Below are 24,127 nucleotides of genomic sequence, written 5' to 3'. Positions count from 1 at the left end.
GCTCTTTTGTGTTACGTTTTTGTACTTTAATGGGAGAGAAACCTGCCAAGAATTCAGGACCGCTAAAGTTACATTTTCTTTAGAAATTTTTGCCCGGAAATCCCAAAAATATATCAAAAAATCGACATCCCCTTCTCAAGTATCAGGTGGCCTTCACCAAACATTAAAAAAGTCCACATCAATGCGTGGACTCTGTCTTGTGTGTAGTCCTAACTACGCCCGTATTCACATCAAACCTGAGATGGGCAAGACCAAGGAACGTGTCCCTTAGGCCATCTTAGCCAGTCCTTCACAACTGAGCTTTAAAAGATGGGCCGCAGTACAGTACGCTGCAGTTGGCCTTGATTGATGATTGAGTAACCCAAGATCATAGATGTGCTCAGAGAGGACTTTGCCGGAGCAGAGCTGTGCATACATCAGCCCTTCAGGACTACCACTACAGTACACAGATCATGCAGTGAGACTGACTGATGTGAGCACGGGGACTATGTAGACCACTTAAGGGGGAGCTTTCCACGAGGCAGACAACAGTCAAAGTTGGCTAAAAATGATTACGGCACAGGAAGGGATGACTTTGTTGTTATAAATCACATTTTATCTGACTGAAACAACTGAGGTGTGAACCACGTGTGCGTGTTACGAGCAGACAAACACCCAGACACTCTTGCAACAGCACACGTATTAACTTGTGCTGATATCCTTGACAGGCACGACTACAAAAGCACAACTCAGTGCTAAATAAATAAGTTCATGCTGCATTTTCTTTTTAGGAACTCTCGGGCTCACATAGACCCGTCCAAAGGATTATGTACGTGCATCCGTGCGTGCACAGAGGCCCCCTTTCAGCACCTTCTTTGCACAGTGAGAACAAGCAGCGCCTCCCTCCTAAAGCAGCTCAAGGGCGCGGCCTATCTACCAAATGAGAGAATGCACTTCAAGCAGCCGACCAGCCTCCCTCCACTCTGCCTTGGTTCATTTATATGGGAGTCAAACTGTTTGTACTGTCAAGGTTATGTTATTTAACAGGGGAACAGGAAAAAGGATAGAGACAAGTTCCAGGCAATTTAAAATTCTGATGTGTGCTGCAACAACTGTGGTATCCATAAGAAGTGAGAAATGAGACCAATTAACTTCAATCCAGCAACTCTTTCACACCTACATATGCTAGTCCCTTGAAAAATCTGCCATTCAAAATTTTTGTAATGAATAATTTTTCCACTAATGTCACAACAAAGAGTTTGGATTTAAATTCTGTCCATTTTGGGTCAATTTGTGCCATTCTGAAGTCCCACATAAATTAAAAGGACAATGTCAGCGTGTCATTGGTGGCTAGGTTAGCTCAAAACTGAGATGCAGAGTCCAACGTCCCAAAGCAAACACACACGCCCACACAAACGCGCTCCAGCAGCATGCAGAGCACTCCTAAGGTTACCCCCCAGGACAAAAGCTTTACCGTCCCACTGACTGGCAGATGGGGCAACCAGCTGACATCTCGGCCCGACTCTGTTTCATGTTCCCCGGGTGTCTTAAACGGGCCGGCACCCTGTCTGATGGGCACGGGACAGCCAAGGAGGAAGCTCCTTTGACAGGGGAGGGGGGTTGTGCTCCTTGGGGCTACCATTGAGGAAAAGAGGAACAAGGACAGACGGAGACGTCTAATGTGCTCCACTGTGTTTGTACAGTATAATTGTGTGTCTTCGAGGGTGGGAGGCTTGGGGAACTTCTAGAGATGCACATTAATAAAGAGCTAATGACTGCATTTAGCCCCTATAAGGTTTTCTAACACAGGATCAAATATGATCCTCAAGGCTGGAGTCAACACTTGCAGTGGTAGGGATCATGAGCAGTTGTACTTTTTTAAATTTGACAAAGTAATTTAAAATCTAAGAGTACAAGCTTCTGGTATTGTAACACAAAAGGTGGCACACAGCAGCGTACAGACGTGAGGCTACAGGGTCTCTATGTGTGCTGCTGAAAAACATCTGTGTGACTATAAGAGAAGTGACACAGTGCGTTCACTAAATGACTCTGACAACAAAGCAGCAGCTACAGCTTCTTTAGCTCAAGACAACTCATTGTTGTTGTTGGGTTGTTTCCTCACAGACCGCTGGATGAAATCTCAAGCTGGGAAATTTGCCTTCAAAATAATCTAATAACAACATGGTTGAAATAATAATAATTATTAGAAATAATAATATTAATGATGATAATAACAATAATAATAAAACACAGTTATTTTCACCTACATTAAAAACACATGGATTTTTCCTTTATTATTGACTATATTATTTGTAATTTTATCAAACCATATTATCTTTTACTGTTGTTGGTATATTTATTTTATTTGATCATTTTCTACATTAATCGCCTCTTAGAGCTCTTCCTGTTGTGTGATTCTCATTCTTTTCATTAGTGATTTTTTTTCAGTTTACTTTTGTGTTCACATTTTTTCTAACTTTTGTCTGACTTAAAAAAGATCTTCTCTGGTTGGTCCAATTAATGGTGTTTCATTTTTTTAATTCTTGAAATCCTGCCTTTTCTGTGTCTGTTAAATAGCTTTCTGAACATGTTTTTGAAGGTAACATCTTTTTATAATTATTTTACAGTATGACAATTGTTACTGGTATCCTGCTATACCAGTGATAAACCATATAGCCACACATATATATAGATATATACATATATGCATATATATCAATATATATAAATATATACAGTTTTTATAGTACCTTTGTAATATGGAGATGTATTTAGTACATATAGACATACAATGTGTATTACAGGCATGTATATATATATATATATATATATATATATATATATATATATATATATATATATATACACACACACCTGTATACACACACACAAACATATATAATGCTTTTGAGTTTTTATCTAAAAATATACATTTGTCAATCAAAGTAAGGTCTTTGGCAGAATGTTAAAAAGTTATTCAATTATCAATTCATTTAACAACTTCAGAAAATGAGTAAGAAATTCTTTCTCTCTTATATATAAATATATGATATGTAAATATATATATGTATATAATGCTACGTTTTTAAGTAAAAATATATATTTGTCAACTAAATTCAGGTCTATGGAATAATGTTAAAAAAGTTTAATATATAATTATATCTTATTTCTAGTTACTGAATTATCAATTAATTAAATGACTTCAGAGAATTTTTTTTACCTTTCCTCTACGTCTTGTTTTCCCTATGGTTGATGTCAATACATTGGCTTGGAAACATAAAAAAATACAAAACTTCTCAAAAATGTAGATATGTTGGAGCAGACTGGTTACATTACATGGCTTCAGCGCTCTGCTGGATAGCAAGCTGCTATAAATAACTGGATGAATGTCTGACAAATTATTTATTTATATCTTAATTTCTGTTTAAATTTAGACATTACTTCTTTACTTCTGTATAAGTATAGTGTGATTTAAGATTATTAAAAAAAATCCTTCCTCACTCATGTTTTTCCAACTCACAGTAGAAAATGCACTGTTTTTATTCTTTGTGACAGAACTGAGGTAGCTTATTAATGTCTAATATTTCAAATTAGCTAATATTAATTTATATTAATTAATTACTGTTGTAGAAATCAGATCCAAAAATTATGTAGAGTAACTATGATGTAGAGGAGGCAGTGGAGTATTTATGTAAACTATCAGTGCTATTTGACAAAGCTTTGATCAAGTGTTTAAAAATCAACATACATCCACTCCTTCCTTTTCACTTTTCCTGCTTAAACTTTTGAATGTATATTTCATAAAAACACTCACATGTGTCAGTCAGTCTGACAGTAGACTAACTGTGAACATACATGTCTAATGGTAGTTTGACTCTGTTGTTATCACTCCTGTTCTTTCTGTTAGATTGTCTCTGTTCCTCTTTATTTTAAACAGGCTGGTCAGCACCTTACAATAAAAAAGAACAGATAAAAAGACTCATGAAGCTATTTTCTGTCATTCATTGTGAGAAAATAAAAAATGTTACACTATTTCACATGGCCACTCTCACTCCCACATCTCGATATCTTGTATTGTATAAAAGCCTCTCAACATGGCCCCTAATAAAATTCTACTATTTTTTTCCTCCTTTTAGGGTTTTAACTGACATCAATCCTTTTGTCATCCACTGCGTCATTCTCATCACTGAATTAAAATTTCTGATTTACATCCTCGGGTGACAAGGTGGCACATTTCTCTCTCACTGCCAATCCTTTACTTTATTTCAATATTTCATTTCTTCTTCTTTTTTTGTTGGTTCTCCCTTTCCGTTTTTAATATTTCAGCGCCTCAGATGTAGCGGCTCTTTTTAAAGCGCCCGTGGGGGCTCCAAGTCCTCGCTTTTGTCTCCCATTTCCTTCTGAAACAGTTTTTCTTTAACCCTGTGCGGCTCTTCACAGTTGTTGTCTTAGCTCTCTCCACTCTGTCGCGCTTTCTTTTTCTCCGACCCCCCCCCCCCCTCCTCCTCTCCTCGTCTTCCTCCCTCAGCTTTTTCTGTGTCAGCCAGAGGTCAACGCTACACTTTTTTCTCTTGCATGCACGAAGGCAGGGGGTATCTTTTTAGTAATTGTTACCTAAAAATAGAATTAAAAGAATCTGATTTAAGGTTCGAACGAAGGTGTCTTTTAAAGATATAGTGCCGCACTACTATCAAGAAATTGGAGGGTATTTCGTTTTTGAGATAAGATTATATCAATAAATGGTCTGGATGAGGTTTGATCGAGAATATAGACCAATTTATAATCTGGGTATGGGAGGAATTACCTAATTTTCAAGGTTATTATCAAGTGAAACTTAGTGTTTATCAAAGCTGCAATGTGCTTTTTAAAAATTACAGTACTGTTGCTATTTGTGGCTTTGAGTTTAAAGGATTGTTATGCATTAAAGCCATGCATTTAACCTGCTTTAGGTCTCCTATAAAGGAATTCTCTATATTTATGTAACACTGGAGTTCAAGTTACCTGGTCAGACACTGCAAACAAATCACAGCAACGTAAAGCTGCACTCTGCTCATGCTTATATGTGTACAAATCTGTGGATTATACTACAAGACCTATGCCAAAAATTTTAAATCCACTCCTGTTTGAGTTTAAAATCAATCGAAGAGGCTTCAAATGCAAAAAACTAACATTTCTGTGAGCAATGTTGCTTCTTGTTTAAGCCTGAAAGCTCCAATGAGCTCTCTAGTCAGATCATTACTTCCAAGAGTCTCATTATGTTGAGAGCCTTGTTGAAGCTAATAACTGACTAAAGGTCTAATTATTAGATTTTCCTATAATTTTATTAATGCTAGCTAACACCTGTGCAGACCCAACACAGGGAGGGAGTCAAAGAGGCTAATGGTGCTTGTTTTTGGAATATCCCAGCTGTGATTATTCGGTCAAGGAATGTTGATGGACAACCATGTTTAGGATTGTCTTCATTAAATTTTGAGCAAACATGATCCTTTATTAGCATCTTTGTAGCCGCACTGAGCTTAAGCTAATATTTGGATATTTGCGAGTGCACCTGTCGGTGCACAGAGGACACACAGAGCCAGGAGCACTCACAAACACATACTCGAGTCTGTTGGTTCAGCTCTTCCATTGAGGGTGGGTATGCTAGCCGGCCATTGTGCGCGGAAGGCTCTTTTGTCTGAGCAGCCTGAAACTGGTGATTGCACCTTAGCTACCGCAGTTCAAGCGTAAACAGTGTTTTCATGCCCTCCAATATACACTGTTGCCAGTGGACCCCTAAATCCCTGGAACAGCTGAGTCCTAGGGTGTCAAAGATAATGGCGATTTATTGCAGTGCGAGGCTTTCTCATTGCCCCTCCCGCCCCTCTTTCCAATCGTCCACCCCCCCCTCCACCCCTCCTCCTCCCTCAAACAGATTAAAATTAAGCCTTAAACATGTGAGGATGGAATTAACACATTTAGCGAGTCTCCTCTTCCCACATCCCATTTTCGCTCCAGAGCGGCTGATCCCCGCTGCCGAACGCGGGTGCAATTTTAATGACTCGCGACGTTTTTGAAGTCCACATGAAAAAAGCGTCGCTCGCCGTTTGTGGCGGCGCTAGATATGGCTAGGCCACGGCCGGCCATGATTGGGGGGGACACACGCCGCCGACTCGGACTCCAGGCTCTTCGATAGGATCGGTGTCATTTTCCTCTCCACGATAAGACGCCTTGCTGACAAGGTCCGATTAGGAGAGAAAAAATCATTATTGCTACGCCTTTCATCCACCGGGGGTTTACCGATAAACAGCTCACCCACGGCTAGATTTTCTGAGAGCGAGATGTTATGCGTTGGAGCATATATATTTAGGAAATACAGTTTCAAGCGAATTTTTGGGGGTCTCTTTAATACTTGTTTTCTTTTTTACTGAGCAGTGGAAAAACTGTTTATTTTTTTCTCTTGAGGCGTCCAAATTCAGACTGTGAAATATCCACGTCCTTACTTTCAGCTCCAGTTATCAAACAATTACTTCATATTATTTCTGAATATATCATAAAAATTATTAACCTAGATAAAAGTGATTTATAACGCTATACTTTATGGGAATAAACATCAGCAAACCGCCCTTTAATAAGCAGAAATTAGACTAAAATATTCAAACTAAATAAACTACAGAGAGAATAGGCTTAAAAGTGAAGTATGTGATTGTTATTGTACATGGGTAATTTAAAAAAAAACTAATTTTGTGAGAAAAAAAAAAGATCCTACTGGAGTGGCAGAGCTCTAAATTTATAGAATAACTACTCCTAAATTCATCTGAAAAAACTTAAGAAAATAAAAACAATAGCACTGCTTTACTTTAAAAAAATACCTACATCTTTCCTTTTGAGATTTTCTTTAATATAATGAAAAATACAATTTTTACCATTTTATAATTTATGTGTGCTAAAATATTTAATGTAAGCATAGAAATATTGTTTTTTTTTTCAATTTACCATATAATTTTAAACCTAAAGAATGAAACAAAATTGGTCAAAGCTAAAAATAGCCTCTGCCTAAAATAGCACCAGGCCTTTCTAAATGTAACTGATTGTGTCATTCGCTAAGTGTTTGCTTATGGATTTGAGCAGCGACGCCACTTTGGTGGCCCAGCACCAAAAGAATCATGGAGTCTGATCTTTAGAGGGAACAGGGAGAAATAAAGCAAGTGGGAGAGAAACAGAGACGGAGATGGAGGGGGAGAGATAGAGAGTCGGGACAAACGTGTGCTGTGTTACTGGGCCACTCCAGCGCCCATGGACTCTCAGCAAGACTCAAAGCCACACTCGGCTTCAAAAGGGAGCCATGAAGATTTTTTTTATGTTTACAAAAACATATTTATTTATTTCTCGTCACTCTGTCATTTATCTATTTATTTGTTGCTGTCCCGCACCCCTTGCTCTGCCACTGGAATCATGTTCGATGATGCTGACACACTCGCCCCCCTCTGCCCCCCCCCCCCCTTTTAATACCACTGCAGTTGAAAATCAAACTGCTCTAAAACAAATTGATGTAGGCTTTAATATAGTCGTCACATCATCACAGGGTCCCTGTGCGTCTGCCTTGGTGACAACTGCAGGGCTGCTTAGCTTAGCCCAGCGATGGCTGCCACTTTGTTGGTCGCTTCAATGATTTATCACAAAAAAGAGAGGGAGATTGTGAGAGTGGGAAGAGAGAGAAAACGAGAGAGACGAAAGAAAAGTCCCCTGGATCATGATTGAGTCGCTGGCACCTTTGATTGACAAGGTCTAATCAGCTTATCTCCATCCTAATAAAGTTGATAGCCTGCGGTGCTGCTCTCTACCTGGCATGGCGTGAACTTTGGGCTGGCTGGGGCCCCCGAGGGGCCGGCCCCAGCCCTCTCTGCTTATCTGAACGGGACTGAAATCAATCCCTAATGAGCTGTTTTCATTTTGCAGGATTGATTACAGGCCCCTAAACACCAAGAAGACTCGCCTAAGAAGTGTTCTCAGCCTCTCGCTGGCCACCTTTAAAATGCAGAGTAGCAACGCTTTTGTCTGTCTCCGTCTTTGTTTCTGCTGCTCATTTTTGCTGGCATTGCTAAGTTATTTGTGTCAACTGAACAAGTAGAAAGGGGGATGAATTTTCAAAGTAGACTCTGGTTGATTTATTGGCCGTTCTTTTGTAAGGCAGTGCCTCAGACATGCACCCATTAATTTATCATTGTAAAAATTAAAAGCCTTTATATTTAATGTTAAAATTAAACTTAAAACTTGAGTATTCTGTTTAATCTGGTCATGTCTGCAACCAACTACTGAATCTTTGAGTTTCAATAAAGTGCAGCTACACTGGCTGCATAATATGAGTTTTAAAAAGTTTGCATTTACAATTAATGTGCTAAAACACATTTACAGTGCAACTAGACAAAACTAGTTTGATTTAAAGATACTGAATAATTACAATATCATTTGATTTGTATACTGCAAATTCATCAGTATAAGGAGGGAGAATTATCTAGCTATATTCACAAAACTTTACTCTCTCCCTCGATGAATAATAATCAAAAAGGTGGAGAAGATAATCACTGCAACTTAGATGTCTAATCTGACATGCTATTTATTTCTAAACAAGCAATCATAAATGATTCAAAATCTTTTTAACTGCAGAGGGAAGCACTCAAATCTGGCACGTCTTTGATTTAAGCATCAGTCAAGCCTCTACGTTTGGGCATTTCAAATGCCCCTGACTCAAATGTAGTTAAATTGGCTAACTGCATGCCCTCCCTCTTTATTTAGGGCCCTCTTTAACTGGGCTAGCCCCCATGTCTGCTTGTTGCTATGCCTGTGCTTTTAAGTCTCTGCTCTCCACTAATGAAGTTCTATACTTTATTTATGAGACAAACAGAGGTCCCTGCTTCTTGAGGGGTGCGTGTGGTAAATAGCTCTGTATGTCCAAAGAGTCTCCTCCATATCCCTCTGAGGGCTCTCACAGCTTTTGGCAAGCCTTTGTTTTTGCTAAATACACCAGGGACACTGAGAATGGTAGAAAAAAAAGAAGCAAAAATCTGATAAAATGGTACTCTGTGAAGATTCGTCTTTTCTTAGAACTAAGAGTCCTCTCTTTTTCTCCTTAAATGTGACCTAGAAGCATCCTGGCTTTTTTTGTTCCTGGTCATTAAGAGATATATTGTCGACGCTGAAGAGAAAAAGGGGGCAAAGCTGAGTTTCTACGCCATTTCTTTGTTCAGGATCTCCCTCTTTGAAATAAAAATGTCTTTTAGTTCCACTTCCCCCCATTGGTCAATTACGGTTCTTAAGGGGCGACTGTGTCATTGTGGATGGAGAATGCTACTTTGAATTACGGGAAAAATAACGATGCTAAACTGCTCTTGGTGAAAAAGTACAGCTTAGATGTCTGAGTGGAGGCAAGAAAAGTATTTACAGTAAGACTAGAGAGCGTCTGATTGGAGAAACACTTAACACTCTAATTATTCCTGTTTCACGTCTGTGGGTGCTACACCTTTGTGTTTTATGACTTACGGATTATTCCTTAACAATTGCCAATGCCATTTTCATCATGTGCATGAATATAGTGTGGTGCACTTGGATTTTTATGTCCTTATTTGGCGTTTGTTGCTGCAAAAGAGAGGGAAACTACTACAACAAACAGTCTAGAGTCTGCAAAAGGAAACCCCAAACAACAGTGCAGTATTTGTTTCAATACATTAGAAAAAGTGTTGTTTTAATGGTGTTGGATGTTTGGGGAGGACTGTGAAAAGTAAATATATAGCTCTAGGTGGTAAAAAGCACTAAACTCAGTGTACAGCTTAAAAACAGTGGCTTGTGTCTGGAGGTTTCCTGAGTTTAAGTGCTATAGTAGTTATTTTTGAGAGTATCTTTCTTCTGTGTGCAAAAAAGCACTGGTAAAAAATTGTAAAAGCACTAAATCAAAGACTCAAACTGATGGTGAACTCAGTCTAAAGCAATGGTTCTCAACTGGTCTTGCCTAAGGACCCAATACCACCTTCTAAATTAGCAATCGCAATTTAAATCTAACAGTGAAAATTGAAGTTTGAACCTTATTTTCTTTGTATCTTATCTTGGTAAAACTACATTTTCCTTTTAAGTGCCAAGCACATGATACACCCTCCACCAAACTCTAAAGATTGAAGTTGTCCCCTCTCTTACAGAGTTGAGGACATTCGTTTCTAGTCACTTTATTTCCAATTGTTATTGTTTTGACTGATTTCTTCTAGTTTTTATCTGATCTGATTTGATTGTTGTTTTGTCTTGCTTGTCCTAATGTGCTTGTAATCTCAATGGCATTGGAGATGAAGGAACCTTCAATGTCCTTCTTAGAATAAATAAAGGTTTGAATTTAATTTAATTGAATATTTGAAAAAAAAAAGTGACTGAACAAGCGCATCATCATAGAAACCCTAGTGATACGCATGCAGCAGTTGCAATAATACTGGACGATACTGCAATTTATGATTGTAATCACAAAATGATTCATGATTGGTATCATGAATCTTTGTGCTTGGTTATCAAGGAAATGCAGAGAATAATAATAGTTCTAAAGTGTGCATTTCTCAGCTCAATATATCAAAACATCACAAGGCTTGAAAAAATTGCAAGTTTTAACAGTGCTGCTTTCAAAATAATGTTTTTTTCAAAAGAAAAGTTTTCCCTTCTTTGAAAATAAAGGCACTTCTACGAAATGAAATAGTGGCACTATTTTAAACTTAAAGGCCTTTCTGGTGGCATTTCTGTAAACATTTAAAGTGCTACTTAATGCAACAATTTTGCTGCCTTTTATGTGGTTATGTAATATCAAAGCCTGACATTGCGATGCAATTGCCTAGATTAATTGTACAGCACTAGCATGCAACCATTTGCCATGATAAGGTGTACATTTTTTATGTTTTCTTGAGATTTTGAGATACTGAACAATGAAAATTTGAAAACTAGTTTTTCCCCAGTTAAAACAGGTTCAGATCTCTAGAAAATGACCAAAATCAACCTGTTATCACGGAAAACACAGTATTACAAAATGGACATCGCAGACTTTTTACTACTGTTTTTTCCAGGTACACCTTCAAGACCCACTGAAAACAGCCCTGTGACCCTTTTTGGGTCACGACCCACCAGTTAAGAACCACTGGTTTGAAGCTTAAAAACAGAAGCACACTGTTATTATTCCTGTTTCACATCTGTGGGTGATTCACCTTTGTGTTTTCATACCACTTGGATTTTTATGCCCTTATATTGTTGCTTTGGAAGAGAGGGAAACTACTACAACAGACAGTAAAAGGAAAAAACCCAAACAAAAGTGCACTAATTGTTTCAACACATTAAGAAAAGTGGTTTTTTAATGGTGTAGGATGTTTAGGAAGTGCTGTGAAAAGCAAATATATAACTGTATATGTTAATAAGCACTCAAACTGAGAGCAAACTCAGTCTAAAGTTTAAAAACAGTGGCTTTGTGTGGAGTTTTGTAAAATGTAAGTGCTATGGTAATTATTCTTGTGCGCATCTTTCTTCTGTGTGCAGATGTATTCCCTGTTTGACCCCGCAGTCTTTGCCATTTCAGGTTGTGCATCTGAGCGGAGGGTTGGTATCGACAGCCGAGCAAAAGGAAGGGGTCACGGATTAAAGACGTGGGGCGAAGCTGCCCCACTAAACCACAAACACAGACCCAGCTGGTGTGGACCAAGCCAAGTGTGTGGAAACAGGGGCGGCATAAATGAGCATTGTTCTTGGCTACACATGCACGCACTGGATGAGATGGCCACCGGTGACACAGAAGTCAAGGGGCGTGTGGTCAGAAACCGCCGGGGCACAGTAGGACCTGAACAACGTTAGCCATGGCCCACTTCTTTAACACCAACCAAGCTGTGAGGGGAAACATCACAACAAGAAGAAAAAAACACACAAGCCAGTCTGGTGACTGATACAACTGGGTGGAATTAAAAACCTGTCGGCTGTCGCAGAATTCGACACAGTTGAGAAACTCGCATCCATCTGAGCCATTTGAATCAACATTTTTAAGCAGAGGATGTAGATTGTATTTATGAATCTGTGAATGCAAGTTACAGAGAACATCAAAAGCGGCTGGTCTGCGTGCGAACCTTCCTTGACTTGAATTATTAAATCTGTCGATGTCGCGCATGCCAGCCACCCCGCGATTATAGTGTAAATTGACAAACTTTTTCAAAACTACAACGGGAAGCCGCGGAAAGCTGGTTGATACTTCAAGAATGAGCTTTGATACATCTCTGAGGAATACACTCTGCCTCGATAATGTGGTGACTGTCAGGAAGGAAGACAGGGGAGGGAAAAAAAATATGCTAACTGGTTAAATCTATTTAAGATCCCAATGAGCTTTTTTTTCCTATTTTAAGATAAAAACAATCCTTGATAATGAGGAAAAAAAGAGCTTGTGTGTTGTTTTTGGATGGTTTATTTAGAAAGTGATATTACGGGTTTTTTTTCTTCCTTCTACACTCCTGAATTAAGAACTTCAGGAGGAACGCTGACGTTGTTTATTTTCATAGACCCCCTGTCTGTTTGTGTGGAAAAAAAAAACACACATAGGCGACACAAAAAGACGCACACACTTAGAGAAAAGCACAAAATTTCTTCAGGAGCAGAGCGAGAAGAAGCGGCGCCCGATGTGCCGCCTGTACACCTTTCTCTCTCCCTCCCTGGCTCGCCTTTGATGTGCTCCCGAAAATGTCATCAGGCGTCAAGGAAAGATTTTTTTCTCGACCCCCACCTCCTTTTTCTCTCCTCCCCACAAACACGCACACAAACACACATTTCCACCCACCTCGCATATGAGCAAGACAATTTGCTGTCGCTCACTCATCCTCACCACTATCTTAAACCTCCTCCCCTCCACCACTGCATCCCCACTCTTTCCCAGCCCAATCCAAATACATACCAGTTTCTACCGCTATCTGGTAGCCGGCCTCCAGTCTCCGTGATGACCTTTCCAGCTTCTCTGTGTTGTCCAACAGATGCGCTCTCTGCAACAAATGGAGAAAAAAAAAATAAAGCTGGAGAAACAAACACAAAAAAATTGATTGAGAGGACTGGGACCCATTTCAAAGAAACACATCAACGCTGTCACATAAACAGACAAACCACATCCACAGCGACAACATAATACAGCCAGGTTGGCAATAACCTTCATGGATGACAATGTGTTATATGCTGATGGAATATCAAGCATATGCATGTTGGGAGTGACAATGGAAGAGGTGCTCCTGCCTCATCTTGGACATAAAAACAAGAAGTACTTTGAGGTGTGTTGCCTGCTCTGATTGTTTCACGGCACAGAGAAAAGTTAGGGAAGGGAGGTGGAGCGAATTAAAATAAAATTGTATCTGAGGCTTTCCAGGCTTGAGAAATCCTGGCCAAGTGATGGCTTCCAGCTGGAGAAGTTGACACAAAATCAACATTAACCTTCTAAAATTGACAGAAATTTTTCTGATTTTGACTAAATGATTAGCAGTGGGCCATGATTTTTCAAAGATTCAAAGAGTTATATATTTTTTTTTAAAGAAGTGCTGGTTCAACTTCTACATCATCTTAAAAACTTAACATTTAGAGCCTGAGCACCAACATAGGGTTGGCAAGGACCCTATTGCGTCTGTTTGTGTCATTGTTCTGTCAGAAGAATCGCTAATTTGGGGGCTTTAACATGCTCAGAAACTCACCAAACGTTACAGAAAATTGTCCCCCTGTGGAATTTTTGTATTTTGGTGGAATCCTGCAAGTCCATCAAGCAGAAGTCCCATGGGGCCCCAAACATGAAATAGTGTACTGAGTAAGAGCTACGTGCATGAAAATCGGTACACATTTGTATCATGATTAGACGAAAAGAAAGGTCTCATTGGGCCTTCCTCTAAAATGGGACAGGAGGCGCACTACAAACAACTAAGTGACAAATCGTGGTGTTTTTAGGTGATTCACAAGTTTCATGTTTTACCGAACTAGTCCAAGGTATTTCATCCGATTGATTCCAGAATTATTTTGCTCATAGTTGACAACCTGGAGAGCTAAAGTTGTACGAAATGCGAGTTTTCACCATAGGGTGGGGCTGTGACAAGAGCCCAAACTTAAACTACTTTTTTGTACATTTTATTGCAGAGAAAATACACCAATAATGCCTTATAACTTTTAACTGCTAATGTCAATCATCACCAAACTTACCAGGGAGGATCACACTGATCCCTATACATCAATATCATTACTTTGTCCCAGCACCCCCTTTTGCAATTGAGTATTTCCGCCCACCCCCCTTTAAATATTCAGCCCTCGCACACCATTTAGCAGGGGCTTATGATTTTTGGTCTGCATATGGGTAATCATACGACCTACAAAAAAGCCTGTTGGACCAATGCCCAAATCCAAACAGGAAGTCCAACAGCTTCATCTCTATTTCAAAATAAAGCATTTTTTTGAAGGTGCCAAATAATCTTTACCAATTAAAACTTTGGTAAACAATATTCTGTGATCTTCTGCTCTTTCTGGCAAGACAACAGTATCATACACACACACACACACACTCATTATGCAAACATCCCATCATAATGCCCCCTACTGGCAATGGGAAGTGAAACAATTGGGCCATTTCTTCATTCAAATTATGAAGTTGAAGAGATCATGCTCAGATTTTGATAGAAACACCTCAATATTTCTCTTCAGCACTGACATGTCTTATTATGGATGCCTTACTGCCAACAGGGAGCATTTCAATATCTCGCCAATTTCAAAGGAAGCTGCCATAACTCTCATATGAAACATCTGATTTGCTTCAAACTTCACATGTAGGATCAAGGTCTGCCCCTCTATATATTAACACAGTCATTTTGCTGTAGCGCGCCCTGGTGGCCACAGAAAGTGACACAATTAGGCCATTTCATTATTGGCAAGGAAATTTGTTATCTCGCCGTTACACAGGAAGTCACCGAAAGTTCTGATGTGCATCAAATCTCCCATGATTAGGGTCCACCTCTCTACATATCTAAATGTGTATCTAAACTTGTATTTCATGTTTTTGCTAATGTGCAAGAAAGAAGAAGCATCTTTAACACATAATGTCCTGTTTTTTTCTAATTTTACATGATAAATAACAGTCCCAGGAGGCTTGACATGCGTTCTGTGCTCTGCTGCAGCCAGGTTACTTACATCCAATTATTCCCACACTCCTACAGTTGTGGGACATCCTGACATGCACCAAGGTGTGAGGGCCCTTCCGTGCTGTTTCTACTTAATTTCACACACCAGATAGACTTTTTCATATTTCCATTACATGGGATATACACTCCCCTCCACAACTTAGAAGATAGCTTTATTTGTAGCAGAACAACACATTTTTAAGTGAGTAACAGTACTGGAACAGAGAGACTTAAAATAGATTAAAGTCAATAAGACTTAAAATCTAGTGGCAAATTCTTTGCTTGCAGTAACTGCATCAAGTCTGTGACCCGCTGACACCACCAAACTTTTGCATTCTTTTTTTGTGATGCTTTTCCAGGCTTTCACCACAGCCCCTTTCAGTTGTTGTTTGTTTTGGGGGAGTTACTCCCTTCAGTCTCCTCTTTAGCAGCTACAATGCATGCTCTATAGGGTCTAGCTAAAATGCATGCTCTGTAGGGTCTAGGTCTGGAGATCAACATGTTCAGTCTAAAACCTTCCACTCCTTACCCCTGATGAACTCCTTTGTTGTTTTGGCAGTTTTTTTTGGGTCATTATCTTGCTGCATGACGAAGGATCTTCCAATCAGTTTGGTTGCATCTTTAAATTGGCAGACAAAATGTTTCTGTAGACTTCTGAGTTCACTTTGCTGCTGCCATCATGTGTTACATCATCAGTGCAGATTAATGAGCCGGTTCCAGAAGAAACCATGCAAGTCCAAGCCATGACATTACCTCCACTGTGTTTAATGAGTGAGTTTGCATGTTTGGGACACAAAACTTTGTCCCAGAATTTTTGAGGCTCGTCTCTGTACTTTGTGGCAAATTCCAGCCTGGCCTTCCTGTTCTTCTTGCTAATGAGTGGTTTGCATCTTCTGGTGTAGCCTCTGTACTCATGTTTGTGTCGTCAACTGCTGCTGTTTTCATTAGTCTATCTGTTCAATGTCCGTTACTGAGTACACCAGTGGTTTCTTTCTTCTCCAGGATATTCCAAATGGGTGTACTGGCTATGGCCAAAGTTTGTGCTATGGCTCTGACTGATTTTCCATCTTCTCTCACATTCACAATCGCTTTTTTTTCACTCATAGACAGCTCTCTAGTTTTCATATTGGTTATACCTCCAACTATACATGCAGTTTGAACAGGCAAAACCCAATTCTAAAACTGAGCATAGACATTCAGTGCTATCTAAAATGCCTGGGCAACAAAACACCCCTGTCAGTCACATGTTCCAATACTTTTGCTCACTTGAAAAATGGGTGGGTTCAAACAAAAGGTGCTATCTTCTAAGTTGTCTATCAGATCCAGATGTAAATACCTGGAACTAAAAGCAGAAATGTTGATCTCTTGTCTCATATTCATCTTTCAATGTCAAACCCAAATGTTATCAATCTACAGCAAAGATTAAAGACCTGGCCTCACTGTTCGTATACTTTTGGAGGGGAGTATAGTTCCCATTCATCTTGAGAACCTCCCATACAAACTGTTTGGGAAGGGCAAGACTTTAAAAAAACAATCTCTGAAGGTGATTGGATGAATGCTCTGTTTGTCACATTCAGCACAGGCCAAAATGAAGTAGCAGACATGAGCAGTAAAGAACATGAGCTCAACAGGCATGTGCGGTGGAAGTTCACCAACGGTGGAGCTGGTTGGTGGATAAAACTCATGCCAATGCCAGTAGGAAGAAGTGCAAAAACATCTTCCCCACCGAGGAAAGCTTGCCATGACTCAGTTTGAAATGGTCTGTAGAAACCAACCTGGAATCTCTTAAACTTCAGCAGCTATCCGTTTTACCTACCACTGTAAAGTAAATGATCTGTTTACCCAGACATTCGGAAGATAAATAGATTGTTCCTTGAGTAAAAGTCACTACCATTGCGAAATGCTAACTCTGCCAACCTGTTAATGTACATTTAAATATGTGTTAGCATCAAGCTAACAAAGTAAGATGTACATTCTGGTCCATCTGTAAGAAAATAAGACAATGACAATAGTTTAAACATAATCACATTATAGCCATTATCTTTGAAAGTCATCTTATTTGAAATCCACACCATTGATAATAATAACCAGTAAAATCATAGTGAGATTTGAGGTCTGAAATCTAATAATTATCCAAACAAATCATTCCATTTTCTTTTATTCCCATCTGCGGTGGTCAGTCTCATTTGTGCAACCAAACAGTATCCATCATCTATGAATTACAGCAAACCCCCCTTTCTCCACCAGCTTTCTCACAGCTATCAACAGCTGACAAGGCCGCCCACTGAAAGCCTTCAGTTTAAACACTGCATCAAGAAAAGACATGTTCATGAATACCTAAATAACCAATTGGATGTGAATAAAATCAAGGTAATACTCCATGAATACAACATAAACACATGTCAATGGAAAGCAGCTCTTAGATACCAATAACACCAATGGTTCTTCTCCATAGGTGAAGAATTCAAGTCTGACAGTAAAGTCGAGAAAAAGATCTGATCTGATGACTGATGGCCTTGACATCCATCTTAAAGAGATCTCAGAGGTAGTGGTCTACCATTATGGGTTGTTTTTATTGTATACATGAATTCAATTACAGCATAAAGCACTAATGCACACACTAAACATGCAGTTTAATGGAAAATGGAACAGGCATTCAACAAGCTTTTTAAACACCCCTTATTTATGAATTATTTTGATTGACACAGAATTGAGGTACACTTGCAGAAAACCAATAGTATTGTACTAAATAATATAAGCATTATAACGCCCAGTAGAATATTCAATGTGAGCGAGGCAAGACAGGCATTTACTGTGGAAACGTCAACAAGATCAGGGTTTATTGAACCAAACCAGACAGCTTGGTTGAAATGCACCATAAATTTCAAGTTACAGGTAAGGCTGGCTCAGATTACACAAACTCAGCCAAATTTTGGCCCAACTGCAACATCCCAGCTCATCATCAAATGCCAGGCCTGAACATGAGCATCAGAAATGTGTATTTTGGGCCAATCTTTACAGGTAATTAAGATGAAAAATTGAAATCTTCGTAAAAATCCAGTGAATGGAAGTTAAGATAAAACCAACATTTTGTGTATATACTGCAGTGATGAACTGTCTTTCAACCAAAGCACAACGAGTTTGAAGAATCACCTTCAGGCAAAGCACACCTTTTCCAATATTAACAAGGATGCCAATATCAACTCAGAATCAAGCCACGGTCATCAAAGCTACACTTGTGGCATGCAGCAGACCTGGATTTTTTAACAAAACTACACCATCTAACCTAAATAATACAATCGCTAAATGAGTCACCATCAACTATGCTGTAGACGAGGGGCTTCAAGACATCATCCAGATTTCCACAGGTGACCCATCCTATAAAACACCTAAGAGAAGAACTATTTTCACAAGAATCCATGAACTGTATGTCAGTGAAAATGCAATGAAAGTGGAGCAGCTGGCCCAAGCTACGATTATTGTACTGATGGGGGACAAATGGACATAAATAAGCAACCGGGATAATAGCACACCTTATCATTCATTTAGCAGCAAAAGTTTTATGAACTTAATTTTTGTCTGATCTAGTTGGAAGTCTATAAATATTGCTCAAGATATTATAATTTACAAACCACTACAACTAAGCTGAGATGTTTAATACAGTTTCAAAACTTCAGTTTGTTTGATATTTCTTTATTCAAACACCATACTTGTACTTACCTTATCTCAAACCAAAATGGTAAAACCAAAAAAATTAATGGTAGTATTTTAAATGTGTGATTAATCATGATGAATCATCACGTAGGGATATAATTAACTTGATTTTTTTTAATCAGTACACAGTACTAAAAAAAATGCTTGCTCAGAAAATTAAATTCTTAAGTAACTGCAAGGAAATGTCTCTTTTACTAAAACTTCTTTTACATCTACTGCTAAAAACTGTCATTTTAAAAAACTGTGAGACTCCGGGTTCTCAATTCGTTGGTCGGGACCCAAAAATGAGTTGCAAGGCCGTTTTTAGTAAGACACAGATGCTTGCCTGGACAAATTATGTGCCAAAAAAGTCAATTATGTGCTTTTATTTTGAAGAATATATCTCAAACTCTACTCCATTCTATCATTTGTTCCAGCTCAAGTCCACACTTTCCCATTTTTTTGTTAAAACATTTGGTTATGATTGAAAATCATCAGAAATTTGGGTCATAATTCATCATTAAGGAAACCAGCTGAAAACTACTGTTCTCTAGATTAACTTTCAAGGTTCAGTGTTTGCAATTGTCAAGGAGAACACAGTGGTTTTGGTGTCTTTCCCCAGTTGCAATCCTTGTTGCAGGAGCTGTGCTTTTTGCTGCGTGGTTGAAATTAAGAAAACTACTTCTACTTTGTCAACGATTGCCACTGAGATTTTGAAAAATGAATTCAAGCTTCATGGTTTAAATTAATTCAAAATTAATTTGTCAAATAGTCAGTAAAATCATTACGGTAAGGCATGGTGTCATCTTCATAAAGTCTACATGATTTGCTTTAAGTTTAGTCCACTGTTTACACTGCTTGTCAGATATACGAACAGAGCTTAAGGATCGTATACAACTCCATGTTGTCCACTGTAGCACCACCCTTTCTGTTGAAGTCCAATCTAAGACCCAGCTCTCATTAATTTCAAACTGAATTCAGAAGAGATGATCATAAAACATCAAAACATGGAAGGCCGAAATGTTTACACCAGTGTTGTTGGCTTTTTTGGCCTTTCTAATACGCTACGTTAAGAAACTGATCAGATGTAACGTATCTGACACTCAAAACAACCCGATGAATGACAAGCGCCTGTCTGACATGAGTTTATGCCCATCACATGAGCGAAGGGGACAGGGGGGGAGAAGTGAAATCTCTCGTTTTGGTAAGGCTGTCAAAATGCGTACCAGCTAATCACTCAGAGGAAATGGAAAAGAAAAAAAAATGTGGAAAAGGAAAGAAAAAAAGTCAACGACACACTTTTCAAAGTTTGACAATAAGAGGGATGGGGGAAAAAGAGCAGGGAGGAGAAAACTCCCTCTGAACTCTTTTCCTTCCCTCGCTTCCTTTTTCTCGGAGCCGCTGACAGATGTCATTTAAAATTGCAGAGATACTTTTTAATAGTTAAAGGGAGGGCAGAGGGAGGAGGATGGAGAGATGGGTGGGTGGGTGGTAAAATGGGCTGCTGAAAGAAGGAGGAAAGCAATGAGGATGGTGGCATTGAGCGGGACAGGATGCAAGGTGTGGTGTAATTTTTTTTGGCATGGGGTGTGGTTGGGGGTTGCAGGGTGAGTAAACCAACAGAGATGGTGGCAGTATGCACGTGGGAGAAAATAGACTCCAAGCTTGGTCTATAATGAGCCCCTATGGATCAGAGGGGACGTATTGACATGCAATGCTTAAGTTAATACACCTAGACCATGGCTGCAGTGCCTGTGTGTGCCTGGGAGCATGAGGCAGCCGGGGATACTGACAGAGTATAGCGCACTCCCCTGCTTCTTCAAAGAGCTCAAGTGATTAGTATGTTATCATTACCATTCGAAACGTGATTTTCCTATTCCCTCTCGGCAAAGGTGACACGTCTCGGGGAGACGGCCGGCAGACTCACTGCGATGGAAAGCCACTTCAAAAGCTTTCTCCTCCTGAATTTCTCTCTCTCTCTCTCTCCCTCTCTCTCTCTCTCTCTCTCTCTCTCTCTCTCTTTCTTTTAGGGCCGGGGGGAGGGGAGGGGAGGGTGAGTGTGGGTGGGTTGGTGGGGTTGGTGGGTGGGTGTGTGAGGTGGGGGGTAGCTGGAGGGTAGTGGTGGCAGTGGCAGTGTATATAGATGTGTGTGATCATTAGAATAATGCGCCCCGAGTTTGACGGTGACAGAACCTGAAGGAAAGGGTGAGAGTTCAGCCACTGAGAATCCAGTAATGTGCGCGCTGTGATGGCCTCTAATAATGAAACAATCCTGGCATGGACACTGGATGATACTGAGGAAAATAATGAAAAGGAACATGTGCAATTAAAACTAAACATCCTACACATCATAGTCACAGTGGAGGATGATTGAAAAGCTATAGCTACAAAAAATGGGAGGAAAAAACAGGTTTTATTTTAACATTAGAATGTTGCAGGTATATGCGTATTAAGTAAGATAACTGTTCATAAGTTAGTGGGAGTAATTCCAATAAAATTTAAATTTTCCCACAAATTGAACAGAAAGTTCATCCTACTGATGAGCTGTAATTTTAACTTGAAGACTATGGGTCCATTGGAATAGTCCTTTTTGCTTGAAAACAGTCTGACTGCAGACCGCAGAAATAAACACTAAAACTTTCCAAATAAAACCAGTTGAAATTTGTGGTTAAGGTTAGAGAAAGGGTTAGGGAAGGGTTAGGATAAAAAAGTTAAAATTCAAAATCCTCACCTGCAAAACCTAAAAACAAAATGTTAAATAAAGCCGAGTAAACAGTCTGCTTACGGGAAAAAAGACCGTCCTCTAATACAGCAAATGCAGCATAAGCTAATGATTCTACATTAGCTTACGCTACACTTTCTTTTTATTTTTTTAAGATGTATTTTTGGTTTTTTAGTGCCTTTATTTGACAGAGGACAGTGGACAGAGTTGGAAATGGGATGAGAGTGGGGAGACACATGTGGCAAAGGGTCACATTCCGGATTCGAACCTGGGCTGCCCACGTACTTAGACCACTAGGCCATCTGTGCGCCCTACGCTACACCTTCTAAAGCTAGACCTGTTTTAGAGGTAGTTAAGCAAATGGTGGCTTTGTCAGCTTTCGCTAGAGCAAACGTAGCTACATTTGCTTATGCAGTAATGTTAACTACATCGCTAGTGTAGCTACATTCGCTTTACCTAAAGCTAATGAAGCTAAAGTGAACCACCATATGTGTAACTACTTCTAAGACAGGTCTATACATAATTAAATCACCACATTAGACCTCTAACTTTTTTTTGTTTTATTTATGAAACTATATTGATGAAGTTAACTTAGAAAAAATCTAGCTTGGGAGATTTGTTGTACCGCCAAACTGCACCCCTTCCATTCTCTCACAGTAGTGGCCTGCAAGAGGGGCGTCTGAGATCTGCGATCTGCAGCCAGACCCCTCTCTTTTTCTAAGGAAGGTCCCTAACTGAGGGAAATGAAAAGGGCTTTTCTTATTTTCCAAATGAAAAGGAAAGGAGCTTCATTGCCTCCTTTCTCTCCTTTAGCAGAGGACACACTGGAATATCCTTTACAAAAGGAGAGAAAAAAAGACGACCCACAATTCTTTGCGTCAGCTACATTTAAAGAGACGCTTCTCTCATTTGCTTATTAAAACAAATGACCATTGTGACTGTAATAACACCATCTTTACTAAATTATGAGAATATTTTCTATCTAAACAAACTCATGATTCATTTAAATAAACACGAGAGGAGAGGAGGGTGAGCGGAGGAATATTCCAGATGTGTCCAATCACATTTATTAACATTTAGGCCTATTCACTTTATTTCAGAGCATCCCCCAAACCACTGATAAACTGCATTTGTGTCACTATTTTGACAAATTAAAAACAACGTGGCTAAAGTTCAATCACTGCCATTCTAATGTGTGATTTCTGCTTTTGTATGTCTTTAGAAATTATGGCTGAAGCAATAGCATCAGCTTATTAGCAGTTCAAAGTGTTTCACATCGCACAAGCTGAAAGACGACAGAAGTGTAGACTCTGGAACTGTTAATTATGAGACAGTACTCATTTATATGTATTTATATGGTATTCTAGTTATTTAGTTATTACAGAATTATCAAATACTTTTTTTTACTTTTGCTTTGACAACAACAATTGCTACCATTCAGGCCAATAAAGCTTCTTCAACTGAACTCAACTGTTCCAAACGCTGCTTGTTAGGATGATTTTTATGCCAGTTCCTGGTCCTGCTGCCACATTTCCTGCATGTTTGTGTAAAGGAAACCAAGTCAACTTAAACAGAGCAGATTATGATGGAGCTGAAGCCGATAAATATGGAGCAGCACTTTGTTATACAATGGTTATTGTATTATTGTTATTGTATGTAGGAGACATTGGATGAGATGGAAAGTTCGACCACTCAATCAGCGGCAGAAGAGGACAGGGGATATTTTTTGCACTCAGATGGCCACATCTGAACTGCACATCTGATATTCATATACTGATACTAATTATTAGTAGTTCAGGAAACCGATATCAGATATTTGAAACTGAAATGGGTCACTGGTACTAAGGCTTCAGTGTTAATTGGCTAACCCTAACCCTTATAAGATAGTACTGTGGGCGGGAAGTTAAATGGGACTGTATATATCCACCCTGACAACCCCTAATTCAAAGTATGGCAGTCACCGGTGCAATTAAAGGGCTTGCAATCTGTCTTTTCGATGCATGTGCTATAGCCACTGTCTGGTGGTGGCATCATATTAGAACAAATTGACGGTAAAAATACTGGGTGATGTTTGCTTTCAAGATTAGATACAAGTCTCATTAACTTTGATTTTTAAAAGAATGTGGATATTTGAATATTTGACGACCTTTCCCTAAAATAAAGCCAAATGTTCTGCTCTGGTTAGCAAGAACATTCTCAGAGACTCCTGTCAGCGTTTTAGTGGAACAAAATCTGAGTGTCTGCCAGCCCCCACTGAGCTACAACGCCCAATATCAAGGCTTGACCCCGTGCTGTTCTGATAAAACCTTTATAAAATCATCAGAATACAGCTAAAAGACACCTCCCCTCACACGTATCCAAGCTCAGACACTTGCCTGAAAATCAGACCTGTCATTACTGCACTTAAGAAAAACTAAAGGATCTCATCAAAATCACATATGATTGTCTCATGGAGACTTCTAGCAAAAGGGTTTAAAAATAATATATGATAAATATTATGCATCTCTGAGTGCACCCCCCGTCAGCACCAGCATTCCTGCCTATGCATGTATGCCTTTTCATCTGACAC

General features: G+C 39.3%; 1 protein-coding gene across 4 annotated transcripts in view; it reads right to left on the bottom strand.

The window, feature by feature from the left end:
• The window catches only part of vti1a (vesicle transport through interaction with t-SNAREs 1A), a 211,702-nt gene that overhangs the window by 131,208 nt on the left and 56,367 nt on the right, over positions 1 to 24,127 (bottom strand). For all 4 annotated transcript variants that reach the window (XM_041815451.1, XM_041815449.1, XM_041815452.1 and 1 more), the window contains one exon: positions 12,902 to 12,986. In XM_041815451.1, coding sequence (XP_041671385.1) covers positions 12,902 to 12,986 — 85 coding nt within the window. The remainder of the gene's footprint in view (positions 1 to 12,901; positions 12,987 to 24,127) is intronic.

Source organism: Cheilinus undulatus, linkage group 20 (assembly GCF_018320785.1).
Source record: "Cheilinus undulatus linkage group 20, ASM1832078v1, whole genome shotgun sequence".
Lineage (NCBI taxonomy): Eukaryota > Metazoa > Chordata > Actinopteri > Labriformes > Labridae > Cheilinus > Cheilinus undulatus.
This window is presented reverse-complemented; position numbering and strand designations above follow the sequence as displayed.